Source organism: Phoca vitulina, unplaced genomic scaffold, assembly GCF_004348235.1.
Source record: "Phoca vitulina isolate PV1807 unplaced genomic scaffold, GSC_HSeal_1.0 scaffold13, whole genome shotgun sequence".
Lineage (NCBI taxonomy): Eukaryota > Metazoa > Chordata > Mammalia > Carnivora > Phocidae > Phoca > Phoca vitulina.
Window position 1 is genome coordinate 8,052,470 of NW_022589716.1, and position 27,830 is coordinate 8,080,299.

General features: G+C 48.7%; 2 protein-coding genes across 3 annotated transcripts in view; one reads left to right on the forward strand and one right to left on the reverse strand.

Moving 5' to 3' along the window:
- Positions 1-1,850: 1,850 nt before the first annotated feature.
- On the reverse strand, positions 1,851-14,572 carry MON1A (MON1 homolog A, secretory trafficking associated). Its single transcript, XM_032411315.1, has 6 exons — positions 14,315-14,572; positions 6,135-6,274; positions 4,440-4,925; positions 3,096-3,861; positions 2,237-2,384; positions 1,851-2,137 (listed from the first exon to the last, which is right to left on the reverse strand). The coding sequence occupies exons 2-6, from the start codon at positions 6,259-6,261 to the stop codon at positions 1,997-1,999; spliced, it is 1,668 nt and encodes a 555-aa protein (XP_032267206.1). The 5' UTR covers positions 6,262-6,274; positions 14,315-14,572; the 3' UTR covers positions 1,851-1,996.
- A 6,351-nt stretch (positions 14,573-20,923) lies between these two features.
- RBM6 (RNA binding motif protein 6) overlaps positions 20,924-27,830 on the forward strand; it is a 106,445-nt gene continuing 99,538 nt past the window's right edge. Inside the window, exons 1-2 of one of the 2 annotated variants that reach the window (XM_032411318.1) lie at positions 20,924-21,104; positions 21,477-21,648. The gene's annotated coding sequence lies outside the window, so the exon portion shown is untranslated. The remainder of the gene's footprint in view (positions 21,105-21,476; positions 21,649-27,830) is intronic. The other variant, XM_032411317.1, reaches the window with a different exon arrangement.

Here is a 27,830-nt window from a genome sequence, read left to right on the forward strand (position 1 = left end):
CTCTGAACACTACTCCAAAGAACTAGTGCTGGCCTTTTTCTCCAACCCAAAGAGATCATCTGAGTGTCAGCAGGGGATCTCTCTAACCACGGTATGACCGTATCATTCTGCAGCTTTAAAACGTTCAGTGGCTCCCCAGTGCCAGAATTTTACCTGGAGTTCGAGAACCCTAGGCCTTGGAAACTCCTCCGGCTTCGGTGTAAACCAGTAATACCAGGTTCTTTATCAAGTCCTTTGCTTTGCACGTGCTGGTTCCTCCACTAGGAGCACCTTCCCTGTTTGCCTGTTATTCCTTCCTTGATCCCCAGATAAACCCCACACTTTAGGTGCCTCCTGATTGTGACCACCCCTTTCCACACCCACCCAGAATAGGTGCTGAACTGCAGAGAAGCTGAGAACCCTACGAGGATCACAGCAGCCAACAGGGGCTCCTAGGGGCGGACCACTGACCAGAAGAATGCCGATAGCAGTCATGGCATCACCTGGGCCCCAGAGACAGTGGTTTGGTGCACTGGCCAGGATCAAGGGGAGAAACAGAAGCAGGAACAGGCAGAAAAGAGACCTAGGGCACATGTGCAGGGTGAGCAGCACCACCAAGCCTGTGGCTGTTCCCCAAGGACTCTGGGGTCAGGGCAGATGGCTTGCGGCCATACCCATTCTAATGTGATCCAGGATGGGGCCAAGGGCAGGGACTATGCTGCCATTTCCTGGGACAGCAGTTGAACCATTCCAGTGTACCCTTGGCCCATGCTACCCACACAAATTTCTTTTCCCAACATGGGTTGTTTTTAGTGGCAGAGTATCTTAGCCCAGCTCTCAGAGACTACATGAGGGTGATTCACTCTACAGTCTGAAGACCATACTCAGTGGACACTCTTCTCCCATAAACATTTCCTAGGTCTTCTGCTCCCCTAGCCAATGAGATGGTTAAGTTGTGGCAGAATTGGAAAAGCCCCCCCCCCCACCTCCCACCCCAGCAGCAAGGTAGAAGCTTTCTGAGCTGTGCCTTGGGTTCTGCCCAAAGAGGGTCTCGGGATAGAGTGAATGGGGCTGGGCCTTCACTGCTGAGCCTCCAGGGATGTCCACAGTGACCCCCGTGGGCAGGGCCATTCCAGGGTATGGGGTGGCTGAAGAGGGCCCAGTGTGCCTAGTGGCATCTGCCCTTCCTAGGGCAGGGTTCACCTCTCCCCAGAAGTCAGCTGGGTCTTCTTGCAGGCCCTCCAGCTCACTCCTGGGGCCATCCTGAGGAATGTACTGGCTGGAAGTACAGATGCTGAGGTGGATAGCCCTTCAAGCTGGGACAATTTCCCCAGAGGCCCAGAGCTACGGTGAAGCTGAACTCTGAATCTTGAGGTCTGTGCTGAACACTGGACCACCTCACCAAGGGCTCCCACCCACACGTACCAAGGCTCAGACTCTCCCTAGTTGACCGTCCGAATCTTACTCAGCTCAGCTACTGCTGAGCTACTGCAGCCCAGTAAGCAGAGCCACACCTCCCGGAGCGTATGACTGGTCCTTTGGGGCACACCGCTGGGGGCCCCTCCTAGGAGTGAGAGGGGAGGCACCGGGGCTCCGACTGAATGTTGGGGTGGGGCGGTGGGGTGCAAGGCCAGGAGGTGCTGGAGAACACTTTATGTGTGGCAAGACTTTAGCTGAATGCAGAGAGCCCCAGCCCCAGTTTTGACTCTGAGTGCCGGTGGCCTGATGCTGTGCAAGGGAGGGAGGAGAAGTACTCAAACATGCATGTGGCCCTGTGCGTGGGGGAGCACGGGCAAGGACCAGGGAGAAGGATTCGGTATCTGTATGTGAGTGAGAGTGGGTGAGTGAAGGGACCAGTGACAAGGCCCAACGAGTGTCTTCCCCAAAGCACTTTAATGCACGCACCAACCCACGGTCCCCACCTGCTGCCTGGGCAACAGAGGCCAGCCCACGTGGAGGCTCCCGTGGCTTCCATGGCCCAGTGTGCCAAAGAGGGCTGAACCCACACACATTCCCATCAGTAGGTGAGGGGCGTGAGGATGAAGAGGCGGTCTTCTTCTTTGCGGATCCAGCGCATCAGCTTATGGATGGCACTGACGGCCGATGCCTTGGTCCCCAGGGGGCTGTAGCACATGTAGAGCTCAAAGGCACCTGTCACCTGGAGGAGGGGGCACAGGGTAGTCATTGAGGTTAGGTAGCCCTCAGGCCCACTGCCCGGGATCCCGATAAAGCCCAGGCCAGCCCAGGGCCACCTTACCCAGGCCAGGAGGTTCTCATTGGGGCCTGTGTAGTAGATGGTCTTGAGTGGGCGGGAGGCATTGTGGGCTCGGCTGTGCAGATACTGGTAGAGGCCCAGCAGCCGCTCCTGCTCCTCTTCACTGGTGTACGGGGCCTCGATCTCAGGGCTGGAGATGGGGGGGGGGGTCGCAAAGAAATGACTTCCAGTGCCTTCTCTGGAGACCCAGAAACAAACCATTCCTAGTCAGGGAGACTCTGCCATGTGTCCTACCCTTGAAATGTTCTCCCAGGATAGGGCACTGTCTACCTACCACAGAAGACTCTCCAGGACAGGGCTAGGCCCACCCAGGCTGGAGCCCTGTTCTTCCCCCTCCCCCAAGTTCATGGCATCTTTGGTGACCTTCCCTTGGAGAGGCCAATCTGAGTTTAGGTGTCTAAGACAGAGGAACAGGTCTGAAGTGGAGGAAGAGTGATTTGGGAACCCAAAAAGGGGTAATGGGAGGATCGAAGATGCCACATCTGGCCCCAGCCCCTCTGTTGGAGGAGGAGTACTGTGCCTCCTAGCCTGGACTAAAATGACCCCTAAGGCAGACTTGCTCCAGGGCAGGAGATCCAGGAGACCTCGGTTCCAGCTTCCTTCCCTGGGTGTATTGGGTATTTCAAGGCCTTCTGGGTAACAAAGTGGAGAGATGTATGCCCATAGGGAACAGAGGGATAGGGAGACTGGGTCCCTGATGTCAGAGGGAAGCAGATCCAACATGTCAGTCCATTCCCAGAGGAGCTGTCAGCTTCAGGACTGCATCAGGGCTCAGGACCAATCCTTCTCCCCATCCCCAGCCCTATCTCCCTCAAGCAGTGTCCCCAAGGCCCTCCCTCACCTGGTGAAGAGTCCCGAGCTCTTTGACTTATAGAGGAAGTGGCGCAGGTCCGGGATGCCCACTTGAGCAACACTGTAGTAGGGCGTGCGCAGGGCCTCCCGCAGCGCCAGGTGGGCTCCGCGCTTCCGCAGGCGCTCCTGAAAGCGGCGGCGGCAGTCAGAGACTGCAAAGAAGTCCTCGCGGTCGGTGGAGACGAGCAGCAGGCAGAGATCGGTGTCAGGCTCCAGGTAAGAGATGTGTGCGTGGAAGAAGCCGGCTGCATTAAATTTGGGCAGGCACACGGGCGTCCAGGCCTCGCCCTCGCGGAAGGACGAGGAGGAACTGATGAGGTTGAAGAGCAGGTGCAGGTCGATGGGGTGCAGGAATTGGTCCTTGCGGCGCACTAGCGCCACGAGCTGGTTGCGCGCCAGCAGGATGGAGAAGACGAGGCTGCGGGCACGCGCCTGCTGCAGGCTGGCACTCACCGCGTCGCGCACTGTCGCCGCCAGGGGCAGGCAGCGCGCCGCCCCCATGAGGAAGCTGGGGTCTCGCGCCATGAGCTGCAGCAGGTTGTCGGTGATGCGCTCCGAGCCCGAGAGCAGGCGCCGCAGGTCGTAGTTCTGCTTCTGCTGGAAGATGTGGCTCAGCTGCGCGCCCGTAAGAAGGCTCAGGATCTGGTAGTAGATGTAGAGCAGCTCCTGCGCCAGTTCCTGCGCCGACTGCCGCGTGCGCGCCACTGCCACCAGCACCAGTGGGCTCCGGCGCACGAACACTACCTTGTAGCCATCTGAAGGGGGGGGAGGGGTGTCAGCTTCTCCGGGAAGCCCTCCTGGATTGGCCTTGCCCAGCTCCCTCGGAGCCCTGGCTTCCTACGCAGCTTGTCGCCTTCTACATCCTCTCCACCCTCCCTCAGAGCTCTGCACACAGTAGGGACTTAAGGATGATGAAGATAAAAACGGCAGCCCAAGGTCCCCTTTCCCTGAGGACTCCAGGCCTGTCCCTTCCACTTGCTTCACAGACTGGCACCAGCCAAAATGCAGTGAGCACTTCAGAAAAACATGCTTGTGTTAAACGGCAAGAGCCAGGACCTGGGGCTTTTTGGTCACCTCCCCCGACTTCTCGTTCTCTCCAAGGGCAAAGCCCACACCAGAGCCACCTCTGGCCCTCACAATAGCCCTATCAGGCAGGCGGTGTTGCTATCCATGTTCAGATGACAATACTGAAGCCCAGTGAGGCGGAGGGATGGCCCTTGGACCCCTTCACATAGCACATCCCAGGCCTCTCTAGTCCCCGGGGATCCAGGACCTGCTATGAATTAACCCTGGCCAGGGGAGCCCTCCCTGCCCCCCTTTCCAGGTGGCTCACCTGCGTGGATAGAACGAATGGCATTCTTGTCTGCCTCCAGGAAGGACACCAGGGCCACCATGACACCCATGGTGCTGGAAAGCGCCTCCTCTGACCCATAGCGGGAGTACACAGGCTTCCCCGCCTCGCTCAGCACAAAGACGTGCTTCTGGTGCAGTCGCCATGCCTCAGCAGCCTCCTCGTCATCCCCCTCGCCTGTGCCCTCCCTGGGGGGTTCCGTGGCTGGCCGCCCAACTGCCCCTGAAGACTCTGGCCAGTCCTCAGAGCTTCCTGGCAGCATCTCCTCCTGCAGGTCTCGGGCCACACCTGTCAGCTGGGTGCTCAGCTCACTGAAGTCCTGGCTGATCTGGCGCATGTCTGCAGGCAGTGGTGGGGGACCCCCGACACCCTCCTTAGGGCTGTCCCCAGAAGCTGCCCCATCCTCCGATTCCGTCAGGTCCTCGTAGGAACGGGCATGGACGAACATGGCACCCTCCTGCCCGGCACCTGCCGGCCAAAAGCACCGGTGCTTAGAGCAGGACCCGCTGGCAGACCACCTTACCAGCAAGGTGCCTAATATGGCACTCTAGCCTCACTGCCTGTCCTGGCGAGACAGGCCGCTGTTCCCTCCTACTACTGCCTACTGTGAGTTATGCCTCCCTGCCACTGAGAGCCCACCAGTCTCCGCCCATCACGCTGGGACTAAGACCCAAACCCCTCATGGCTGCGGGGGCGGCTGGTATCTGCTTGCTTCTCTCACTCTCATCTCACAGTCCTTACCCATTCCACTCACACTGACCTTCATCCACCTGCTCTTTGGACACCCTCAACACACCCCCACCCACCTCAGGGCCTCTGCACCTGCTGTTCCCTCTGCCTGGAAGACACTGGAACCTCCTCATATGGCCGGCTCCTTGTCACACTTCAGCTCTTAGCAAAAACGTTAGTTACCTCCTCACCTGACCTCCAACCCTAGGCACTCTGTCACATCTCCCTCCTTGACTTCTCTTGTGCCACTTGTCAGTTGTTACCCTTCTCCCCCACCGCAGTGGGGTTCCTGCGTTCAGTGACTCTCTCTCCCTGCAAGAAGTCTCCCTGACTCTGCTCAGGCCATAGTTCCTAACCCACTCCAGTGTAATGGCCCCACTAGCTTGTGGCTCCCCTAAGGCAGGGACCATGTCAGTCCTCCTTTACTGATTTTTTTTTTGACAGAATAATTCAAGATATATTTTGAGTCTCTACGAGGAGTTCGGTACTCTACTAGGTATTGGGGATACAACCACTCTGTGCTCAAAGAGCTCACGATCTTGGGGACGAGAGACGTGCAATACACACATAAACACATAAAGTTACAAAATAATGAGTATCCCGTATAGGGCATGGTCAGAGCAGGCAGGCCTGACTTGTGAGGAGGTGATACTTAAGCTGAGAGCTGAGGGAGGGAGAAGGAGCCAGGAAAGTACACTGCAGACCCAGGGAACAGGAGGAGGACCCAGGCTGGCACAGGGTGAGTAGCCCAACACGAAATGGAGAGGAAGGCCGGACACAGCCGGACTGAGCCCAGTTCCCTGCAGTATCCCCGGCACCTGACAAATAGCCCAGGAGTGACTGAACAAATACGTGAATGAGTGGGAGCGAAAGACTGGTTGGGAATCCCAGTGGCCCTGGAGGCTGCTCTCACTGTCAGCTTCCTGGAGCTGCACACTCTGCCCGTACCTGGCTCCATTCCCTGAGCCAGTCCTGGTGTGGGGCTCTCAGCTCTCTCCATACTCTGCCCATCAGAAGGAGCCAATGTGCCATCAGGGCATTCACTGCTTCTCTTCCTCTGCATGTCAGCAGCCATCCTTCAGGCTCGCCTGTGGGGCAAACAAAGGTGTCATCGAGGCTAAGGGGGAAGGTGCTGTTGGCAGGAGTCACTGGCATAATTAACGTGGTAAGTACAGGAAAGCGTCCCTCACCAGGACCCAACTAGCTCAAACCTCTGGGGAATGGGTTCTGAGTAGTCCCCTCTAAAAAATGAAGTATGTTGTTCTTTTTCTAAATAGAAAAGGAAGAAAGAATTCATTGTACCTACTCACTGTAGAAAACTTGGAAAATACAACAAGGTCTAAAGAAAGAAATGTCACCATTCTCCCACCTTTCAGGATCTTTCACTGTTCCCATTTTGGTGTATTTCCTCCCAGTTTTTTTTTTAATGTACATAAAAGGTAAATAATTTTTTTTTTTTACAAACTGATAACAGCAGCTAACATTGAGCGCCAAGGCAGTGTGCTAAGAAGTTCAGTAGACAGTTATCCAAGCCTAATCACTCCGCCCTGGGGCAGGTGCCCGTGTCTCAGGCTAGCTTTATAGATCAAGGGACTGAGGTTGGGAGAGTTTAGATACCTTGCCTGATGTCACAACAGGAAGGAAGCTGGGAGCTGGGAATTGAAACAATTCTGTATCCTGCTGTCTTTCAGCACACATCCTACCACGAACATTTCCCCATTCAAAACTGGGTAGACCAATAGTGCTTCCTGGATATTTGCAAAGAAAGAACACGCTTGTCTTCAGGCTGGCTTTTTTCCAAATACACTGTTGTACTTTCTGATTTTGGCACCGGGGCTTGCCTTACAAATTACAAACAACTAGAGACATGACGGTTCTCAGTGCCCACCTGATGGCCAGGACAGACTCAGCTTGATCTCTGGGCCTGGTGGAGGTGGCTGGGAGTGGATGGCAGGGATAATGAAATTGGATGGCTCACCTGGAGTCATCCCTTGGGCCCCTGAATGGCAAGCTGAAGGGCCTTCACTTGGGGGGCAATATACATTCCCAGGGGAGGGGTTCCATCTGAGGCACTGACCCTTTCGTGAAGAGAGATCTGGCTGGATAGGCTAGAAGGGCAGCAAAGACCAGAGACTCATGAAGAGGTCATGCAGGCAGGCCAGGGGCCTGGGAGGGACTGGTGTTAGTGACCCCATCCCTGCCTTCCTAGGGCAGAGTCATAGGGAATAACTGAGACCTTGTTTCCCACTAACTCTGCAACCTTGGGCAAACGGCTCCTCCCTGAGCCTGGCGTGAAGTAGGTGCTCAAAAATGTTCACGAAGAGAGCAATCTCAAAGAGACGGCGTCCCCATCACTCGCATTTGTGTGGTCCCAGGTTGTCTGTATCCACGAGCACTCTCAGACCCCCCAGCCCCATCCCACCAGAGCTCCTATCAGGGAGCTCCTGTATGTACCCAAAGAACTGACTTTCAAGCTCCTTTTGTTTTGTCATCTTTGTTGGAAGCTATGGAATCCTTTCTTCAAATGAGTCTTTTGCAGAAGTTCAATGTGCAAAACAGACAGGGCATCCCAGTGGCCATTCCTGCACTGAACCTGGAGCATCGCACAACAAGTGAAGGCTGGGCACCCCTGGCCCACAGCACCACCCCACATAGAGTCGGACCAAAGAAACATCATTTGGGAGAACAGCCACCTTTGTGGATTTTCTAGGCCACTAATCCCATCCATCAGGACAATCAAGAGTGATGGTTCCTAGCATGAGCACCACCTTGGGCCCCCTTGTCTGACAAAGGGCCAGAGTAACTAAGAGGCTACTTGCCCTCAACAGCAACCTGTTCAGAAAGGTCTGCTCAGAGACAGAGATGGAGAGCCATGGGAGAAATCCCAAACAGGCCAAAACAACCATTGTAACACCACAGAGGCCAGGGCAGTGGGTGCTACAGTAACAAGGGCATGGCTAGGTCTTCCGCAAGAAGACACAGGCCCCATGAGAACCTTGGAGACCATTCTTTCACAAGCTACCCTAAAGGCCAGATTGGGGCCTGCACTGCTACATGAAGAGAGAGTGACCCCAGAGAGGTGAGTCTGTCCGAGTCCAGGCAGAGGGCAAGCTGCTACTGACAGTCCCAGGGCTGTGGCCAGGGCTTCTGGACCTGGCTCCCTGGATGGAAACCTGGATTGCTACGTGCTTCCTTCCAAGGAGAAGGTCCAGAACCATTGCTTTAAGTTACCACATTTCTGGAAACCTGGATTGCTACGTGCACCCGTCCGAGGAGAAGGTCCAGAACCATTGCTTTAAATTACCACGTTTCTGGGGCGCCTGGGTGGCTCAGTCGGTGAAGCATCTGCCTTCGGCTCAGGTCCTGATCCCAGGGTCCTGGGATTGAGCCCCGCATCAGGCTCCCTGCTCAGCAGGGAGCCTGCTTCTCCCTCTGCCTGCCACTCCCCATGCTTGTGCTCTCTCTCGCACGCTCTCTCTGACAAGTAAATAAATAAAATCTTAAAAAAAAACAATTACCACATTTCTATGTCGCCTCACTTTCCCACTCCACTGGTCAGTTTACACCTTCTCTCTTCTCAAACTTGCCTCACCTGCTTCTCCCACGCTCACTCAGCGCTATCCGTGATAGCCAAAGAGAACTTCCAAGATTCCCACCACCAGCTCACCTCACCTGTCAGACGTTGCCTTCCTTCTCACTGAAGATGAGCTCTTGTGCTCCAGCGGGGGCAAACTCCCCCACTCTAGCCCTCTCGCCCTCACAAGCACAGCGCATGGCTTCAGCAGCTGTCCCTCTCTCCTAGATCATTGGTTTCCCCTTCTCCCCTATCCATCACCAATATGCTGACGCTTCGTCCATTTTCAAGACACCTTCCCTGGGGTGTGTTTACTCCGTTATAATCGACTGAGCTGTACTTATGATTTGTGAACTTTACGTCTGTCTTATTTCAATTAAAAAGTTAAAACAAACCTCCCTCTAGGTTCCACCCCATTTTTTTTGCTGCCCTTTATAAAACAAACAAACCTCAAAATAGTAAATAATACTTGGAGTTTAATTAGTCAGGTGGGCTAGATTATGTTGTATAACAAATGAATGCCAAAATGGCAGAGGCTTTACACATAAAGGCTTATTTTTTGCTCACACAAAATCTACCATGGGTCTGGTAGTAATTCAGCTCCCTTCCAAGCAGTGATTCAGGAATCCAAGTTACTTGCATCTCATAGCTCTGCCATTGGAATACGTACTTTTCCCACATCACTGGGCAGTGGAAGACAGGGCTTAGAAGGTCATGTATGAGCTCTTAAATACTTCAAAGCCCAGATTGGCCAGAACTAGTCACGTAGCCAGAGGGACTGGGAAATGTGGAGAGTCGTGGATATTTGGTAATCAAGAAGTAAATCTGCCACAGCCTCTCCACTTCTCCCACTCACTCTTGAAGCCATTCCAACTAGACTTGTGTCTCCATTACTCTAGTAACACTGTTCCTATCAAGGTTGCCAGTTGACTTCAGGATCATCTCACTTCACTCAGTTGCAGCGGATACACTTGATCATTTCCTCTCTTTTGAAACATTTTTTTCTTCTTGGCTTCTGGTACACCACTCTCCTTCCTTGGTTCTCCTCCTACCTCATGGACCATTTCTTCTAAGTCCTTTTTGCAGTTCTTCTGACAGTTAGGGAACGCAGATTTCAGTCCTTAGATCTCTTCCCTGTCCTCATTCAGTCTACTGGTGATCTTATTCAGTCTCATGGTTTTAAATTCCATTGATACATTAATGATTCCAATTTTTTATTTCCAGTGCCAATCTCTCTTCTGACTTCTAGAAGCACACACATTTAACTGTCTACTTGATGCCTGCCCTTGGATGTCTTACAGTATCTCAAAGTTCTATGTCCAAAACTGAGTTCCTGATCATCCTCTTAAAAACTTATTCCTCCCATGGGCGCCTATGTGGCTCAGTTGTTAAGTGTCTGCCTTTGGCTCAGGTCATGATCCCAGGGTCCTGGGATCGAGCCCCCACATCAGGCTCTCTGCTCAGTGGGAAGCCTGCTTCTCCCTCTCCCACTCCCCCTGCCTGTGTTCCCTCTCTCACTGTCTCTATCTCTGTCAAATAAATAAATAAAATCTTAAAAACAAACAAACAAAAAACCCCCACTTATTCCTCCCAGAGTTTTATCCATCTCCATGAAAGACGTCATCCTTTCAGTTATTCAGAAAATGATCTTGGAGTCATCTCTTTTGCTCACACCTCATATACCGAACCACTAGCAAATCCTGTCACCTGTACTTTAGAATACAGGTGCACCCAGCAAAATGTCACTCTTGTTAATATTTTCCCCATAGAATTCCTTTTAGTTTTTAATACCCAACTGTGGTAGCCAGCCTTCAAGATGGTCCCCAGTGATCCTCAACTCCTGCTATTCATGCCTTTATGTACTCTCCTTCCACACCGAACAGGGCTGATCTATATAACCAATAGGATAATGTGAAAATGACAATGTGGGTTTCTGAGGCTAGGTCATAAAAGATACTGTGGCTGCTGCCTTTCTCTCTTGGATCACCCTCTTCAGGTAGAGCCATTAGCCATGTTGTGAGGACACTTGAGCAGCCCTACAGAGAGAACCTCATCGCAAGAAACTGAGACCTGCAAACAGGCAGTATCAAATATGCCAGTCACGTGAGTGAGCAATCCTGGAAGCAAATCATCTGGCCCCAGTCAGGCCTTCTGATGATTGCAGTGTCATGAGAGAATCTGAGCCTGAACCATCCAGCTAAGCTGCTCCCAAATTCCTCCCAAATCCCCATAGGAATTGCGTGAAATAATAAATATTTATTATTGTGTTAAGCTGGTAAGTTTTGGGGTAATTTGTTACACAGCAATAGATAACTAATACAACAAACTTGTATTGATTCAGCTTATGTTTATACAGAAAAAAAATGCATATTTACATCATCAGAACTTGATCTAGATTTTAATCAAAGTAATGTGCATTTAAAGCCTCAAATTATATTCCAAATCAGACAGTGGAGTGGAGTGGCAACAAAAGGGGTTTACTTGCATCGTGGCTGTTGCAGGTACTGAAAGAGGCCATGATACTGCATCAAAGCAGCAAACAGTGTTTGGTGATCAGGAGGAAATGCTTTAAGCATTTTATATCCTAACACTATAACTTACTAGGCATATATTAGGTATATATTTTTCCTGGGATTTAGTACCATTTTAGAAAATTAGGGATTTGGGATTGATGAGGGAAGCATTATACTTTTCCCCATTTAAAATAATGGGAAACAGACACTAAGTTAGTGATTCCAGACATAATGCCCAACTTTTGTAGATTACGATGTTAAATGGGAAATACCCATATCCAGAATCCAACCACTGCTCATCACTGCCACCACTACCACATTGGTCCAGGCTACCATTCTCTCTCTAGGAGTGTCGCACCTGTCTTTTAACCAGTCTCCCCATTTCTGCCTTTGGTCCAGGCTACCATTCTCTCTCTAGGAGTGTCGCACCTGTCTTTTAACCAGTCTCCCCATTTCTGCCTTTGTCCCTGCACAGTCTTTCCCTTGCACAGCACTCAAAGTGATCCTCTTGAAAAAGAAGTCAGGTCATGTACTTCCCCTGCTCACAACTCTGTAATGGTTCCCATTCATTCAATGAGAAAGCCAAATTTCCTCACAGCAGTGCACAGGCCCCGCTCTATCTTCCCCTCCCCCCCCCGCCCCACCATTACTTCTTTGACCTCATCTCCTATCCCTTCCCCCACTCGTTTTACTTCAGCCCAGCTACAATGATCTCGTGGATTTCCTTTAGGATAATGTAAATGTAAATGTAAATCCTGAGCATTTTTTTACTTCAGAACTTTGCCCTTGCTGAGCTTTCTGCCTGGACCATGTCTCCCTGCCTTTCCCTCTGCCCCCCACCTTACCTAGTCCACTGCTTGGGCTAGATATTGACATGACCTGCTCTCTCACTTCCTTCAGGTTGTTGCTCAAGTGTTACCTATCAGAGAGGCCTTCCTGCAATATCCCTGATTCTCACCCCTTTTGCCCTGCTTCATTTTTCTACATTGAAGGTCACCCTGTGACCTGCCACAAATTTCAATATGTCAGCTCCACACACAGGAAGAGTTTAATCAACATTTGCTAGATAAAAACTTTGGGAGGGAAAAGGTGAAAGATCCTCAAAGAACATCCAGTTATAATGCAGCCTCTGGAGATCCCTGCCTGTGGAGAAGATTTGTGTTTGGTAGTAGTCAAGTGCTCAAGAACAATGGCCCTGGAGTCAGAGGGACCTGGATGAACCTGGTTTGGTTTTATAAGTCTTTAGTTTTCTCATCTATAAAATGGGGATAATGATAGTACTGGTTCCCTGGGTTGTGGGAGGATTAAATGAGATAATCTATGTAATTTGGTTACCCTGGCACAGAGTAGGCACTTGTACACTCAGCTGCTGCCATTAGCACAACATGATTATTTTTACTTAGCATTCAGACCATATGTAGCTGCACTTACAGACAGATCCAGTGGTTTCTGCCCCGTAAGTCAGTCCTTTGAGAGCTAGCTCACCCTGAACGAGGCCCTGAGTGAGCTGGCTGGGGAAAACGTGATTCTGACCTCATGAAGCCAGGTAGGCTCTGGCCTGAAGTGAGCCACCTGTGATGTCCAGCCAAAGAGATGTCTGTGGGCCTAGGACTGGGAGTTCCTCCAGGCTTACTGGCTCTTCATTGGGCTTGACGTTGTAGGAACAGACTATTGGTTTTCTGCTGCTCCTGGAAGTCTCTCCCAAGTTGAACTCTTTGGTCGGCCACGTGCCCCTGCTCTGTGCCTTGCACCTTTGGCTCAAAGGCCCAAACAAGGTCTACAGCAACTTGCCCAATGTCTTGGGGGCCCACTACCCACCAATCCCTTGTGGGCTTCAGGTGACTGAGCCTAGTGTGGCTGAGGGGTACCCAGCATGGTACATGCATGGAGTGAGGACAGGGTCAGCTGGCTGGGGCTAGCAGTGGCTTCCTTTACAATAGTTCCCCTGCTACCTGAAATCATGTAGCACCTCAGCATCTCCAAGGCCAATCTGGGGATCCAGCCAGAAGTCCTGATGAAGCAAACAGTTCTCTGGACACTTACTCTGGAAACTAGGCAGGGAGGGTGAGTGACTCACAGCAAACCCCACCCCAGCCCCCACTGGAGCCATAACCTGCATGACTGAAGCTCCTGGGAGGCTGGGCCTGAAGCCATTAAGCAAGAGAGGTCTCTTGGAACCAGTCCCATATGTGCCCTTGGGGCCCCTTCTCAGGCAGCCTCTCTAGAAGCCCCCAGGGCATGCTACTTTACCTAGAAGTGCTCTGCTGTGCCCACAAGCAATGTCATCAAAGAGGCTGGGTCCATCAGCCCTTCTGTGCCCACCCTGGAGCAGGTAAAGCCTTCAAGAGCCCCTCCCTACTGGCTCCCTACCACTGTTGCTCCCTCTTCCTGCTTAAAAAGTGCTCTGTTCTCTTTGACTCCTTTGGGAGTGGGCTCCAAATGGGAGGGTGGTGCCAGGATGCATGGGTGCGTGGCAGACAGGGCCCTGGTGAGGCTGTGCTGTAGCTGTTTCAGCAGGATGCCTACTCCTGCTGAGAGCATGGCCTGGTACTTGTCACTGCTGGTGGCCACTCCCCTCTCTGACAAAGGCTGCTCACCCTCCCCCAGCAAACTGGAACCCAGAAAGGGCTGCTCACTCAGTACAAGGAGCAGACGTGTTATCTGAGCCAGGGCACCCTTGAGAGCAAAGTCCAAAGCCTCAGGACACTTCCAGGAGCTGCCCCGCTCACCCCACAGTCACCTCTGCCGATCTTTGAGAGGACTTTATTGGGGAGGGGGTGCCTTGGGGGGCGGGTCCTACCTGGCTACTGGCCCCTACAGGACTTTGCCCTCCCAGCCAAAGGAAGGATTCCGGTCCTCGCCTTTTGTATTCTCCATCTGGGGGCCAACCGGCTAAGGCACCCCAAAGAGACTAAGACCTCCTACCGCAAATGGCAGCGTAGGCAGCAGGGGCGCCCTCTCTTCAAGCCCCTCGCTCCAAGGATGACAGCTCTCCAGTCTCTCGGTAGCCCCAGGCCACGTGGGTTGGCAGTCGTACTCACCTGTTTCTCCGGGGGGCCCTGGACGCACAGAGATTGCCGGTCACTGCACTCTGCCGGACCCCCGGGAGAGCACGGGTGCCCGGCGGGACCTGGACTGAGGGCGCAGGTTCGCGGGGCCACGGCCCCCTGCGGACGCAGACATGGCCACTGTGCGGGCCACCTCCCCCTCCCACCGCCCCTCGCCCGGCCTCCGGCCCAGGAAGACAGCCTTCGCCGGCCTCTCGTGGCGGAGGCCCGGCTCCAGCTGCTCGGCCCAGCCCTGCCCGCCCCGGGGTGCATTGTGGGAACTGTAGTCCGCAGCTCGCTGCCGCCTGCGGCACTCTGGGGCGGGGCGGGGCGCGCAATCCTGGCAAAGTCGGGGGCGGGGCCTGACCCGGGACAGGATTTGCCTCATCCCGCACAGCCTTCTCTTGCGTCGCGGCCTGGCCCACGCGCTTCCCCGGAACCCAAAGGCATGGGTGGACCAGACCCCCAGGCCCCCTCCTCCCCGGCCAACTAGAGGTTTATTTCAAGGGGAAGGAAGAGACGTTGGGGGTGTTTCCTCTATTGACTGTGGAAGGGCAGTACAAGTTTAGGGGCTGGATAAATGTCATTAGTGGGTCCAGCTACACTGGTTGTAAAGGATGTAGGCACACCAATTGTTGCTAGACATCTTTTTAGCCTCGTTTTAATATATCAGTATGAGGCTCTAAAACAGTTCTCAGCTTTGACTGCACATAGAACGACCTGGGGAATTTTTAAAAATCACTAATGCCTGGAGATTTTGATCACTTCTAGACATTTTGATTTAATCGAACCGGGATGGGACTCAGGCATCGGTATCTAAAAGCTTCCCAGGTGATGTGCCAGGGCAAGGAACGATTGTTATGGGCATTTGTAATTTCCTAGACACAAAGCAATGCAAACGACAGGAAAACATAAAGTTTTCCCACACAATTTTATTTTTGAAGTACAGTTTAAAGAAGTAAAATTAGAGATTAACAAAAATACCGCTCATGTTTTCTCTGAAGCAATGAAATTACTTTATAGCTTTCTGGTTAATTACCCCCACAGTTCTAGGATGAAGGAAAAAGTCTGAAATCACTCCTTTAATTCTCCCTGCTGCTTCAAGCACCTCAATGCAGTGTCTTGTCTCCATCTCAGCCCTACACCGGAATTGGAAAGCTCTGCCCCTGAGCTTCTCTTATGGTCTCAGATGGCTGCCACTTAGAGCCTACCTCCACAATACAGGTCTGTGACTGAAATGATGACAAAACTGTGCTTTGCGCTTTTTTTTTTTTTTAAGATTTTATTTATTTGACAGAGAGGGAGAGGGAGAGAGCAAGCACAGGCAGGGGGAGCGGTAGAGGGAGAGGGAGAAGGCTCCCCGCTAAGCAGGGAGCCCATGTGGGGCTCGATCCCAGAACCCTGGGATAATGACCTGAGCTGAAGGCAGACGCTTAACCGACTGAGCCACCCAAGTGCCCTGAGCATGGGACTCTTGATCTTGGGGTTGTGAGTTGGAGCCCCACGTTGGGTGAAGAGGTTACTTAAATAATAAAATCTTTAAAAAAAAAAAAAAGTTTAAGCCAAGAAGATCTCATATTCTCTGATTGGTACAAAAATATCCTGGCTATATTCCATTAACCAGAAGTTGCACCCCATAGAATTGATCTCAATACAAGACAAATTTAAAGTTTCCTAACATACCTAACGAGTCTCCTCAATAGTCTTTATGTTGACCTCAGGGTTTCTTCTAGAGTCTCACTCTTGCTTTCAAACATATCAGCTCCAACAGACAGCACCACTGTCATTTGGAAGTATAGCTGACCCTTGAACAACAGGTGTTTTGTTATATGCAGACTTTTTTCAATAAGTATATTGGAAAATGTCGGGGGGATTTGTGACAATTTGTAATACATTTTTTAAAGGATTTTATTTATTTAGGGGCACCTGGGTGACTCAGTCGGTTAGGCATCTGCCTTTGGCTCAGGTCATGATCACAGGGTTCCCAGATCGAGCCCTGTGTCAGGCTCCCTGTTCAGTGGGAAGTCTGCTTCTGCCTCTCCCTCTGGCTCTCCCCCTGGCTTGTACTCTCTCCCTCTCTCTCTCTCTGTGTCAAATAAATAAATGAAATCTAAAAGATTTTATTTATTTATTAGAGAGAGAGAGAGAGAGAGAGAAAACAAGCACACATGGGGGGAGGGGCAGAGGGCGAGGGAGAAGCAAACTCCCTGCTGAGGGCGGAGCTCCATGCTGGGCTCGAACCCAGGACCCTGAGATCATGACCTGAGCCAAAGGCAGACGCTTAACAACTGAGCCACCCAGGTGCCCTGGATTTGCGACAATCTGAAAAAACTTGCAGATGAACCACATAGCCTAGAAATATTTTTAAAATTTAAGAAAAAGTTAGCTATGTCATAAATGCATAAAATACATGTACATACCAGTCCATCTTATTTACTACCATAAAGTATACACAAGTCTATTATAAAAAGTCAACATTTACTAAACTCTCCCACACAAATACTTGTAGACTGTACATGGTACCATTTGCAGTGGAAATGTAAACAAATGTAAAGATGCTGTATTAAATCATAACTGTGTAAAATTAACTCTAGAACATACTGTACTACTGTTATAATTAAGTAGCCACCTCCTGTTGCTTTTGTGGTGAGCTCAAGTGTTGCTAGTATCCACTAATCATCTCCTTATGAGCAGTTAGTCTCTCTGGTAAATTGCTATCACAAGTGAAAAGTGACCTCTCATGGTTCTCACTGTTAAGTAGTTAAGTTTTGGAGGAGTCAAAAGTTTTACATAGATTTTCAACTCCACAGGGGGGAGGGTGGTTGGTGCCCCTAACCCCTAGGCTCTTCAGGGGTCAGCTGTACTGCATCTACTTAGGCAAGTAAGTGGCTTCTGGCTAAGACTTGTGCCTAGGACACTCTCACAGGGCAAACCACTGTGGCTACTTAGTAAAACATTTTAAGGTTGTTATTCCAAACTCTGTTTTAGTCCACTCATTGACTTGTATTTGAATATTGGGACAACCCTTTTCTATATGTCACTTTTTGCTGATAGAAATTACCAAGAAATAGGGGCGCCTGGGTGGCTCAGTCAGTTGGGCGATCAATGATTCTTGATTTCAGCTCAGGTCTGGATCCCAGGCTCTCAAGTTCCAGCTACACGTCGGGCTCCGGGCTGGGTGTGGAGCCTACTTAGTAAATAAAGAAATAAGAAATTACCAAGAAGTAAATCTTAGCCTTTTGGAATAATAATAAATGCCAGTCCCAGGATGGCTCTGCTGCCCTGCACTATGCTGCCTCAAATCTTGGGCATTGTCACAAACAACACTTTACCCTGCACCTTCTGTCACCCTCCAGGTCAGGGGCTCCTCTAAATCTCCGCTTTCTGTTTTGTCTGGGCCTGTGATTTTCATGGACCCGGCATGTCATCTCCACAACTGTAGTAGTGAGGACTAGTGGGGACTGGAACAATGATAAAATAAGACCTCTTGTTCTTCCCCAGATTAATTTTCTTTCATAGCTTTAGCGGACATTTCAGAACCTGAGGTGCTGCGAGGAGGAGGTCATGGCTAAGGTGAAAATGCCTGATTGTGCCCTGAGGCTGGGATCTGCTCCCAGCCCTGTTGCTATCTTTTTTTTATTAATTAATTTATTTTAAATTTTATTTCATTATGTTATGTTAATCACCATACATTACATCATTAGTTTTTGATGTAGTGTTCCATGATTCATTGTTTGCATATAACACCCAGTGCTCCATTCAATACTTGCCCTCTTTAATAGCCATCACCAGGCTAACCCATCCCCCCACCTCCCTCCCCTCTAGAATCCTCAGTTTGTTTCTCAGAAGTCCATAGTCTTTCATGGTTCGTCTCCCCCTCCGATTCCCCCCCCTTCATTTTTCCCTTCCTACTATCTTTTTTTTTTTTTAACATATAATATATTATTTGTTTCAGAGGTACAGTTGCTATCTTATGTGTGTGACTAGGGGAAAATCCTCTCATGTCCCTTTCAGCACCTTCAGCCATTTCCCCCTCCTATAAATACAAGATACCTGGTAGGAAGTATTTTGAGCTAATAATAAGAACACTCAATCTTTCCCTGCAAAATCCAAAGTTTTCCTTCCTGCCTTTATTACTTGGCAGCTCCTGGTAAGGCAGCTGGGTTTTCTGCTCTGCTGGGAAATTCCATCTGCGGTCTTGTATCACCTGTATCTCTCCTGGTTCCTGTCTCTCATTTTAACATTTGATCAAATCCTACTTTCCATGTTGGAGAGTCATGGCCCCAAATGAGACCAAGGCAACACGGAGCAAAAGACAGGACATGGCCTTTCTCTTTCCTGAGTCCTCCCCTGGAAGGATTTAGGGGCTGAAAGTGGGCGCATCTCCCTGACTAGACCTTGTACACCCCATTCCAGGTGAAGGTGCTGCTCGGATCAGCTCTTCTAAATAGTTCTTATTTCCTGCTCTTGGGTAGTAAAAACAAATTTACAAGTACTATGGGCCCTTGTAAGTTAAAAAGAAAATTCCTTATGCTTCCTCTGAAAACCCTCAATAATCATGTTAAGGAAAAGGGGAAAGTAGTCAGGGACATAAACCTTGGAACAGGACTGACCTGGGTTGGACTCCCCCACCCTCTACTTTCCAGCTGCGGCAATTACTTAATTTTTCTGGTCTTTGGTTTCCTTAACTATAAAAGGGGTTTCCTCATATGATTATTATAAAAATTAAATGAGATAATGAAGTGCCAGCACAATGCCAGCCATAGAGTTTGATAAAAAGTAGAGATTATTACCCAAGGAGATTGGATGTATGGCAAGAATAATTAGTTCCTTAATATGGTTTCCCTCTTTAGAGGACAAAGTACTACCTGATAAGGGAGAGATCCACCAACAATGGTCCAGTTTGGGAAGCAAAGTCAAAGTACCCACAGTTCTGTGTAGCTGTTCCTTCTCTTCCTTGCAACCTCTTAGCGCTGGCGTGCCCCTCCCTCATTCACTTGGTCACCTCATCCAAGCCCATGGCTTCAGATACTGGCACCAGCAATATGCTGATACCTCCCAGATTTGTATCTCTAACACTAAACTTTTACCCTGAATTCCAGACTGATGTATCCAACTACCAATTCCATGTCTCACTTGAATACTAGGCATCACAAATTCAACCTACCACAAACTGAGCTCCTGGTCTTCCTACCAAAACTGCTTCGCCCACATTCTTCCCTCTCTGCCCTCATCCCAGTCCATGTCTCCTGTTTCTACTGTTGCCACACAGGTACAAGTACCATCCTTCTGTGGTTGCGTTTATGGCAACAGACTCCTAATCGGCTGCACTGCTTCTGCCCTTCCTACCTTTAGCCTATTTCCACACAGCAGCCAGAGGGATCGTATTAACACGGATGTGAAGTTATGATATTATTCTATTTAGAGCCCTCCAATGGCTTCCCATCTCCCTCCTTACAGAAACCAAACTCATTTCAGCAGAGATTGTATATCTTGTTGGTTTGTTGTCCATCTCCAATAACTACCCCACCCCCATCTCCAGTAGGGCAGCAAATTTTATCAGCTTTGTTCCTGTAGCCCCAGCACCTGATACAGTGCCTGGCACACACACACACCCTTTGTACAGTTCTTGAATGAAGGAATGACTTCCAGACAAGATGCCTGAAAAGTGGGAAGATAATTTTAAAGAGTACTTAATCCAACAATCTCCTTTGTAGATAAGGATGGCTTTACTTTAGAATGCTTTATAGGCTTTTCTTGCAGCAGATTCCTTTGATCCCATGATGCTGAATTTAGGCTACAAAGTCAGGTTACCTTTCCTAAGGGTCCACTGGTGGAGACACCAGTGGCCGGAACCAGCAAGCGTATTAACAGTGTAGATAACCCACCTGGGAAGCTGAGAGCTTGCCATTTGAAGACTAACTGTACGGAGATCCTGGAAGTGAGCTGCAAACTGAAAGCTTTTCCGCTAGATTGGGAGATTTGCAGATAACCTTCCAGTTCTGAGACCTCGCACGTCACTCTTGGCCAGATTTATCGCCTGAGATCTAGCAAGGCCTTGTGGAAGCTGGGTGGATTTTCCCTCATAGGTAGGACTACTGAACCTTTAACGTAGGTGGTATTTGCTTGATATTCTTGAGCGGGGGATGCCTAACTTGGCAACCCCCTCAGAAAGAAAAGGGGACGAGCCTCTCTGACTACTGCTGCTCTAACTCAAGTGCTTCTCAGGTCTTGGGCAAAAAGGGCTAAGCGGCTTGTGTGGGCCAGCAGCCACTTCCCCGGAAGGCTTAGGCCAGAGAAGTCTCCCTTCCATTGCCTTCACAATGACGGGAAAGGCGTCCTCGAACTAGGCAGATCAAGGCCTGATCTGCGTTCCTGGTGGGGAGCAAAACTTGGGGAGGGAAAGTTAACAGCAGACTGCAAGTCTTGCTCAATTCTAAAGAGAGCACCGGAAGACGAGCCAGGGTCTAAACCACAACCCCCAGCAGGCCCGGCGGGCCTGGGGAAGCACGTCCTCCCATTGGACGCCGGCGAGCAGCGTGCCCTCACGCCTCGTTCCGTAGTCAGCCCCGCCCCCCCACCACGCGCGAGGCACGGCGGGAGTGGAGTCAGCGCGACCTGTCGCTGTACTCTATCTCCCGACGGGCCGAGCGCTGAAGGCGGCGGCGCGGCGCCTTTGTGGAAGCAGCGGTCGGCGCGGAGGAAGTTCCGGTCTCCGCGACGCTGGGTCGGTGGCGGCGGCTGAGGATTAGGAGGAGCGGGCCGCGGAGGCCGCGCTGCCTCGGTAAGGGCCTGGGGCAGTAGAGAGGGCGTGCCAGAGCCTGCGGGGAAGGAGCGGGCCTGCCAGGCCGCTAGAGAAGTCGCGGGTCCGCGAGGCCTGGAAGCTGCGGCTTCGGTGTCGCGGGGCGATCGCGGCCTCGGTCGGGAAGAAGAGAGCCAAGTGGCGGTGTGGTGAGGGAGGCGCCGCCCTCGGGAGGAACGCCCCGGAACGGTCGCGGGCCCGGGGCGGGGCCCGGCGCGGCGGTAGAATTACCGGTCCAGCCTCGGGGCTGTCGGCTGCGGAGTAGGGGGGCTGGCGCGTGGTTACGGTTTGGTGCTTATGGTCTGCGGACCCGCAGGCGGGCCCTTTCTTCCTCCTTTTTTCCTGCTTTTGCAGGAATCTGATCCAGTTCTGAGGCATCGCTCGAGAGGGAGGCCTTCTTGTGCCTAGCACGTAGCCTCGTCCTTAGACCTGGCTAGACTGGAGTGGGTTCGGCCGGACTACAGGGTGCGAGAGCTCGGAGTCCGGCACGCGGGACTGTAGAACCTGGAGGCGGGGGAGTGGTCTGGTGGGTTCTGCGCCCGTTGGGAGAATGTGGGAGGAGGGATGTTTCTTCGTATTTACTCTTTAGATTCCTTTTGGCGTTGTAAATCTGTGTTTTTCTCCTAACTTTAGTATTGATGTGCTACTGGATTCAACTCTAGGAGTGCATTTTTTAATAAAAACAAAGGGTCATGTTTTGTAAGGTACCTAAACTTTAAGGGTAATGGTACTTTTTGCATATTCCAGGTTTTGCATGTGAAGGTCAGAGTTGCTGGATGTAAGTGAAGGAGTTCAGTAGACTCTGATGCGCCTGGTCACTTGGTTCATTTTCTGAACTCTGGATTGTACCCTAGGTTTGTTAGTTTTCAACTTCCTGTTGAGTAATGCCACCAGTGTGAATAGTTTATAATGTCAACATCAGCAAACTTGTGAGGACTGTAGGGAGAGGTATGAAGAACTGATGGGTGACTGGCAATGTATAAAGTAACTAATGGCATGTTACTGTTTTGGTGAAACAGACAAGTTGGACCTGAACCTTGTCTCATTAATTAGCACCTAACTAGGTACTTAACCTATAGGGAAGGTACTAGGTCTCTTTTCTGGACATCTGTAGCACCCTTCTTTATAGAATTCTGTTACCAGACTTGGGTTTATTTTTGTTGCCTTTAGATTCCTAGGTTGTTGTAGCCTTTCATAGGACACTTGTCAAGGCCTGGGTGGGGGAGGTGAGTGGGTGTTACTAAAAGAACTGTTATTGCAAATACTTGAGCAAGGTTATAGTCTTGTGCCAATGTTTAAACGTACAAACTGCTGTTAATTAGATTCAGGGTTGTATTAAAATTAAAACTATAGGAAAGTTCTGAAATTTTAAAGATCATAAATCATTCCTTGGTGGACTTTTTTTAGCCATATGCCAAGTGCTTAGAATTAATTTTTCTGCCACACTCCCACAATTATTCTTCATCTCATTCGCTTAGTTAATGGGGCATCTGTTGAATGCATTTTATAACCCTCCTGTCATGCTGTGGGACTCAGAATAGCAGAGTGGGTAACTGGGGGAGCTCTAGAATCTGATAGGTTTTGAATCCTTAACTCAACCTCCACTAATTCAGTGACATTGGATAAATTACCTTACTTGAGTTTCCTCATATGTGAAATGAGGCTGTTGTGAAGTTTATGTAATGCCCTTAGAACAGTGCCAGGTGTGCACAAGGTGCTCACTAAATGTTAGCCACCACTGTTGTCTTTTTTTTTTTAAACAGCTTTGAGATATAATTTGTAATTCATATGCCATACAATTAACCATTTAAGGTGTATAATTCAATGCTTTTTATATTACATTGCTAATTTCTTTACAGAGTTGTGGTAAATATATTTTGTTACATATGTTGTAACAAAATTCGCTATTTAAACCATTTCTTTTGATCTTTTTTTATGTTTATTTAAGGAATCTTTACACCCAGCATGGGCTGGAACTCATTACCCAGAGATCAAGAGCCACACACTCTTCTGATTGAGCCAGCCAGGCGCCCCTAAGCCATTTTTAAGTGTAAAACTCAGTGCATTAATTACATACACAGTGTAGTGCATCCATCACCACTCTCTATTTCCAAAACTTTTTCATCACCCCAAACAGAAACTCTATCCATTAAGCAAGTAACTCTCATTGTTCCTTCCCTGCAGCCTAATGATTTATAGTCTGAAATCACTGTGAATTTGCCTGTTCTAGGTATCCCATATAAGTGAAATCATACAATATTTGTCCTTTCATGTTCGACCTATTTCACTTACCATAATGTTTTCATGGTCCATTCATGTCATAGCAGGTATCCACACTTCATTCCTTTTTTTTTTTTTAAGTGTATTTATTTATCTCTACACCGAACATAGAGCTCAAACTCACAACCCTGGGAGTGGGAGAGGGAGAAGCAGTTGGTCACTCTTCGACTGAGCCATCCAGGTGCCTCAAACTTCATCCCTTTTTTTAAAAATTACAAAAAATATATTTTAAAAATTGAGATGTAATTGACATACTCATTCTCTTTTATAGCGGAATAAATATTCCATTGGTGTGAATAGGCCACATTTGTTTATCTCTTCATTTGTTGGTAGACAACTATGTTGTTTCCACCTTTTGGCTATTGTGAATCATGCTGCTATGAACGTGGGCATGTGCATATTCTGAATATTAATCTTTTATCAGATATGTGATTTGCAAATATTTTCTCCCAATTTGTGAGGTGCCTTTTTACTCTGTTGAGTGTTCTTTGATGCAGAAGAGTTTTTCATTTTGATGAAGTCCAATTTGCCTATTTTTCTTTTGTTGACTGTGCCTTTGGTGTCATAGCCAAGAGATCATTGCCAAATCCAATGCATGAAGCGTTTCCCCTATTATTGTAAGAGTTTTGTAGTTTTAGCACTTACATTTAGGTCTTTGATCCATTTTGAGATAATTTTGGTATGTGGTGTTAGGTAAAGGTCCCACTTCATTCTTCTGCACTTGGATATCCAATTTTCCTATGAGCATTGTTGAAAAGGCTGTCTTTCCCCCTTGATAGTCTTGGCACCCTTGTTGAAAATATCCTGACCATGTATGTAAGAATTTATTTCTGGTTTCTCTATTCCACTGATCTGTCTTTGTCCGTATACCAATACCACACTGTTTTGATAACTAGCTTTGTAGTAGGTTTTGAAATCGGGAAATGTGTCTCCTCCAACTGTGTTCTTTTTCAAGATTGTTTTGGCCATTCAGAGTCCTTTGAAATTCCATATGAATTTCAGGATGGGTTTTTTCTAAGCATTGGCTTTAGAATCAGATGGTCTTGAGTTTGCATATTGGCTTTTTCTCATATTAGGTATATTGTTTTGGGTCAAGTTTCAGCCTGTTTGAGCCTCAGTTGCATGGTCTATAAAGTGGGAATAGTAACTGAGTTTACCCTACAGAGGACTTGTGATGATTAAATGAGAGAACCCGTGTAAAGTACTTAACTATGGTAGAGTCAGCAGTCAGCTATGCTTGTCTTTATCACTCTAATTTTGGAGAGTAGGATTAGACATAGGAAGGTCCTTTCCAGCTTAACATTATTATGATTTTGTTTTTATTTTATTTTTTTAAGATTTTATTTATTTATTTGACAGAGAGAGACACAGCGAGAGAGGGAACCCAAGCAGGGGGAATGGGAGAGGGAGAAGCAGACTTCCTGCTGAGCAGGGAGCCCGATGTGGGACTCGATCCCAGGACCCTGGGATCATGACCTGAGCCGAAGGCAGACACTTAATGACTGAGGCACCCAGGCGCCCCCGTTATTATGATTTTAAAAACCTGAGCATAGTAGCATTAGTAGTAATATTTATTACATTGTTTTTTGTTTGTTTGTTTGTTTTATAGATTTTATTTATTTATTTGACAGAGAGAGACAGCGAGAGAGGGAACACAAGCAAGGGGAGTGGGAGTGGGAGAGGGAGAAGCAGGCTTTCTGATGAGCAGGGAGCCCGATGCAGGGCTCGATCCCAGGACCCTGGGATCATGACCTGAGCCGAAGGCAGACGCTTAACCGACTGAGCCACCCAGGTGCCCCGATATTTATTACATTGTTTTAAAATTCTTCAAAACTTTTTTTGGAGACATAGTTTACATATCATAAACTTCCTTCACCTGTAAGTGTTCAGTTTGATGTAATCATCACCACTGTTCAGATTTAGAATATTTCCAGCACCTCAAAACATTCCTTAGCTCCAGTTTGTTGTTTATCCCCACTTCTCCAACTGCAAGTCCTAATATCCACTGATTTGCTTCCTGTCTCTGTAGTTTTATGTTTTCTAGAAATTTCATATAATTGGAATTATACAATTCTCAGTCTTCCTATGTCTGGCTTATTTCACTTGCAATGTTTTTTGAGGTTCATCTGTGTTGTTGCATTCTTCTTTATGGTATGTTTCTTTTGGTTCAGCCATTCACTTATCAGTGGACATTTGGACTATTTCCAGTTTGGCGCTATTATGAACAATGAGGCTATGAATATGATTGCTTCTTATGCATGATCTCATTTACTCCTGATAGTAATCATATGAGGTAGGTACCCTTATTCCAATAGTATAGGAGAGCTTTGAGACATATAGAAGTTAAAAAACTTGTCAAAGGTGCAGTAGTTAGAAAACTGGAGTTTTGATTCAAACCCAGGCATTCTAACTCTAAAACACATGCACTGTGGGGTGCCTGGGTGGCTCAGTTGGTTAAGCGTCTGCTTTCGGCTCAGGTCACGATCCCAGGGTCCTGGGATGGAGCCCTGCATCGAGCTCCCTGCTCAGCGGGGAGCCTGCTTCTCCCTCTCCCTGCCACTCCCCCTGCTTGTGCGCGCGCGCTCTCTCTCTCTCTGTCAAATAAATAAATAAGATCTTTAAAAAAATAAAATAAAACACATGCACTAGGCCAGTGGTTTTGAAATCTTTTTATTCTTGGACCACCTAAAATTAAAAAAAATTTTCCCCCTAAAATTTTGAAAAACTTATTACTCCCTTGCACATTTTTTTTTTTTTTTTTTTAAAGATTTTATTTACTCGGGGCGCTTGGGTGGCTCAGTCGTTAAGCGTCTGCCTTCGGCTCAGGTCCTGATCCCAGGACCCTGAGATCATGACCTGAACCAAAGGCAGATGCCCAACCATCTGAGCCATCCAGGCACCCCGCACCTTGCACATTTTTAAGTTAGCATTAGTGCCTTAACATTTCTATCATAAATGGCTGCAAAGGATGTATTTCCTTGCATAATATATATTGTATGTATGCATGCATATATTATATATATTATATATATATATATAGTATGTATATATATATAGATAGATAGATAGACAGACCTTGGAGTTGCAGACTTAATTTATGGAAAATGCCATATAATCTAATTGGCAAGTCAGATTTTTAATGTCAGTCATTTAGCCAAATCAGACTGCATCAATGGGAATGCATTCCAAATCTCAATGATTTTCTAAATAAACTCTTAAAGTAATAATAGCTAACATTTATTGAGCATTTTACTTATTGGCCACTGTTCTAATGGATTTGCATTGTCATTCTTTTTTTTTTTTTTTTTAAAGATTTTTATTTATTTATTTGACAGAGACAGCGAGAGAGGGAACACAAGCAGGGGGAGTGGGAGAGGGAGAAGCAGGCTTCCCGCTGAGCGGGGAGCCTGACGCGGGGCTCGATCCCAGGACCCTAAGCAGAGTATGACCAGAGATGGCACTTTTAGCCCTTTTCCACTACACTGTACTGCCTTACAAAACTCACTCTTGAACTAGGAGCCTGACTGTAATTTGCTGGTATAAGGAACCAGGATATAAGAATATTTAAACCATGGGGAATTTCTATTTATTTAATTATTAGAGAGAAAGAGTGTGGGTGCGCACAAGAAGGGGGAGCGGGAGAGGGAGAAGCAGGCTCCCCACTGAGCAGGGAGCCCAACGTGGGGCTCGATCCCAGGACCCCAAGATCATGACCTGAGCCAAAGGCAGATGCTTAACCGACTGAGCCACCCAGGCACCCCGGGAAATTTCTTTCTTTCTTTCTTTTTTTTAAAAGATTTTATTTATTTGACGGAGACACAGCGAGAGAGGGAACACAAGCAGGGGGAGTGGGAGAGGGAGAAGCAGGCTCCCCACTGAGCAGGGCGCCCAACGCGGGGCTCGATCCCAGGACCCTGGGATCGTGACCTGAGCCGAAGGCAGACACTTAACGACTGAGCCACCCAGGCGCCCCAAGGGAAATTTCTATTTATAAGAAAAAGCAGCTCTAATGAAATATTTAAATGTCTTCCTGCAGTAATAAAGTCTAATTTGTACATGACTTTGAGATTCCTATGAGATAGCCAAGTGGTGATTTCTGGCAGGCAATTTGGACTTTACAGGAAGTCTAGGCAGAAGATAGAGATGTGGAAATTATCATTGTAGAGATGGTAGTTATTGTTATTAAATTGAGAATGGATGCAGTTGCCCATGTCTAGTCAGCTTTGGCTGCTATGACAAAGTAACATGGACTGGGTGACCTGAACAGTAAAAATTTATTTCTCACAGTTCTGGAGAAGGGAAGTTCAAAGTCAAGGTGCCTTTTGATTTCGTTCCTGGTGAAGATCCTTTTGGTTTGCAAAAGCTACCTTCTTGCTGTATCTTTATATAGCTGAGAGAAAAATCATTTCTTTTGTCTTTTCTTATAAG

Coding starts and splice junctions, on each gene's coding strand:
- MON1A (XM_032411315.1), bottom strand. CDS start 6,261: ATGGCTGCTGACATGCAGAGGAAGAGAAGCAGTGAATGCCCTGATGGC. Junction 3,862..4,439: donor CATTCGTTCTATCCACGCAG/GTGAGCCACCTG, acceptor CCCCCCCTTCAG/ATGGCTACAAGGTAGTGTTC. Junction 2,138..2,236: donor ATGAGAACCTCCTGGCCTGG/GTAAGGTGGCCC, acceptor CCCCTCCTCCAG/GTGACAGGTGCCTTTGAGCT.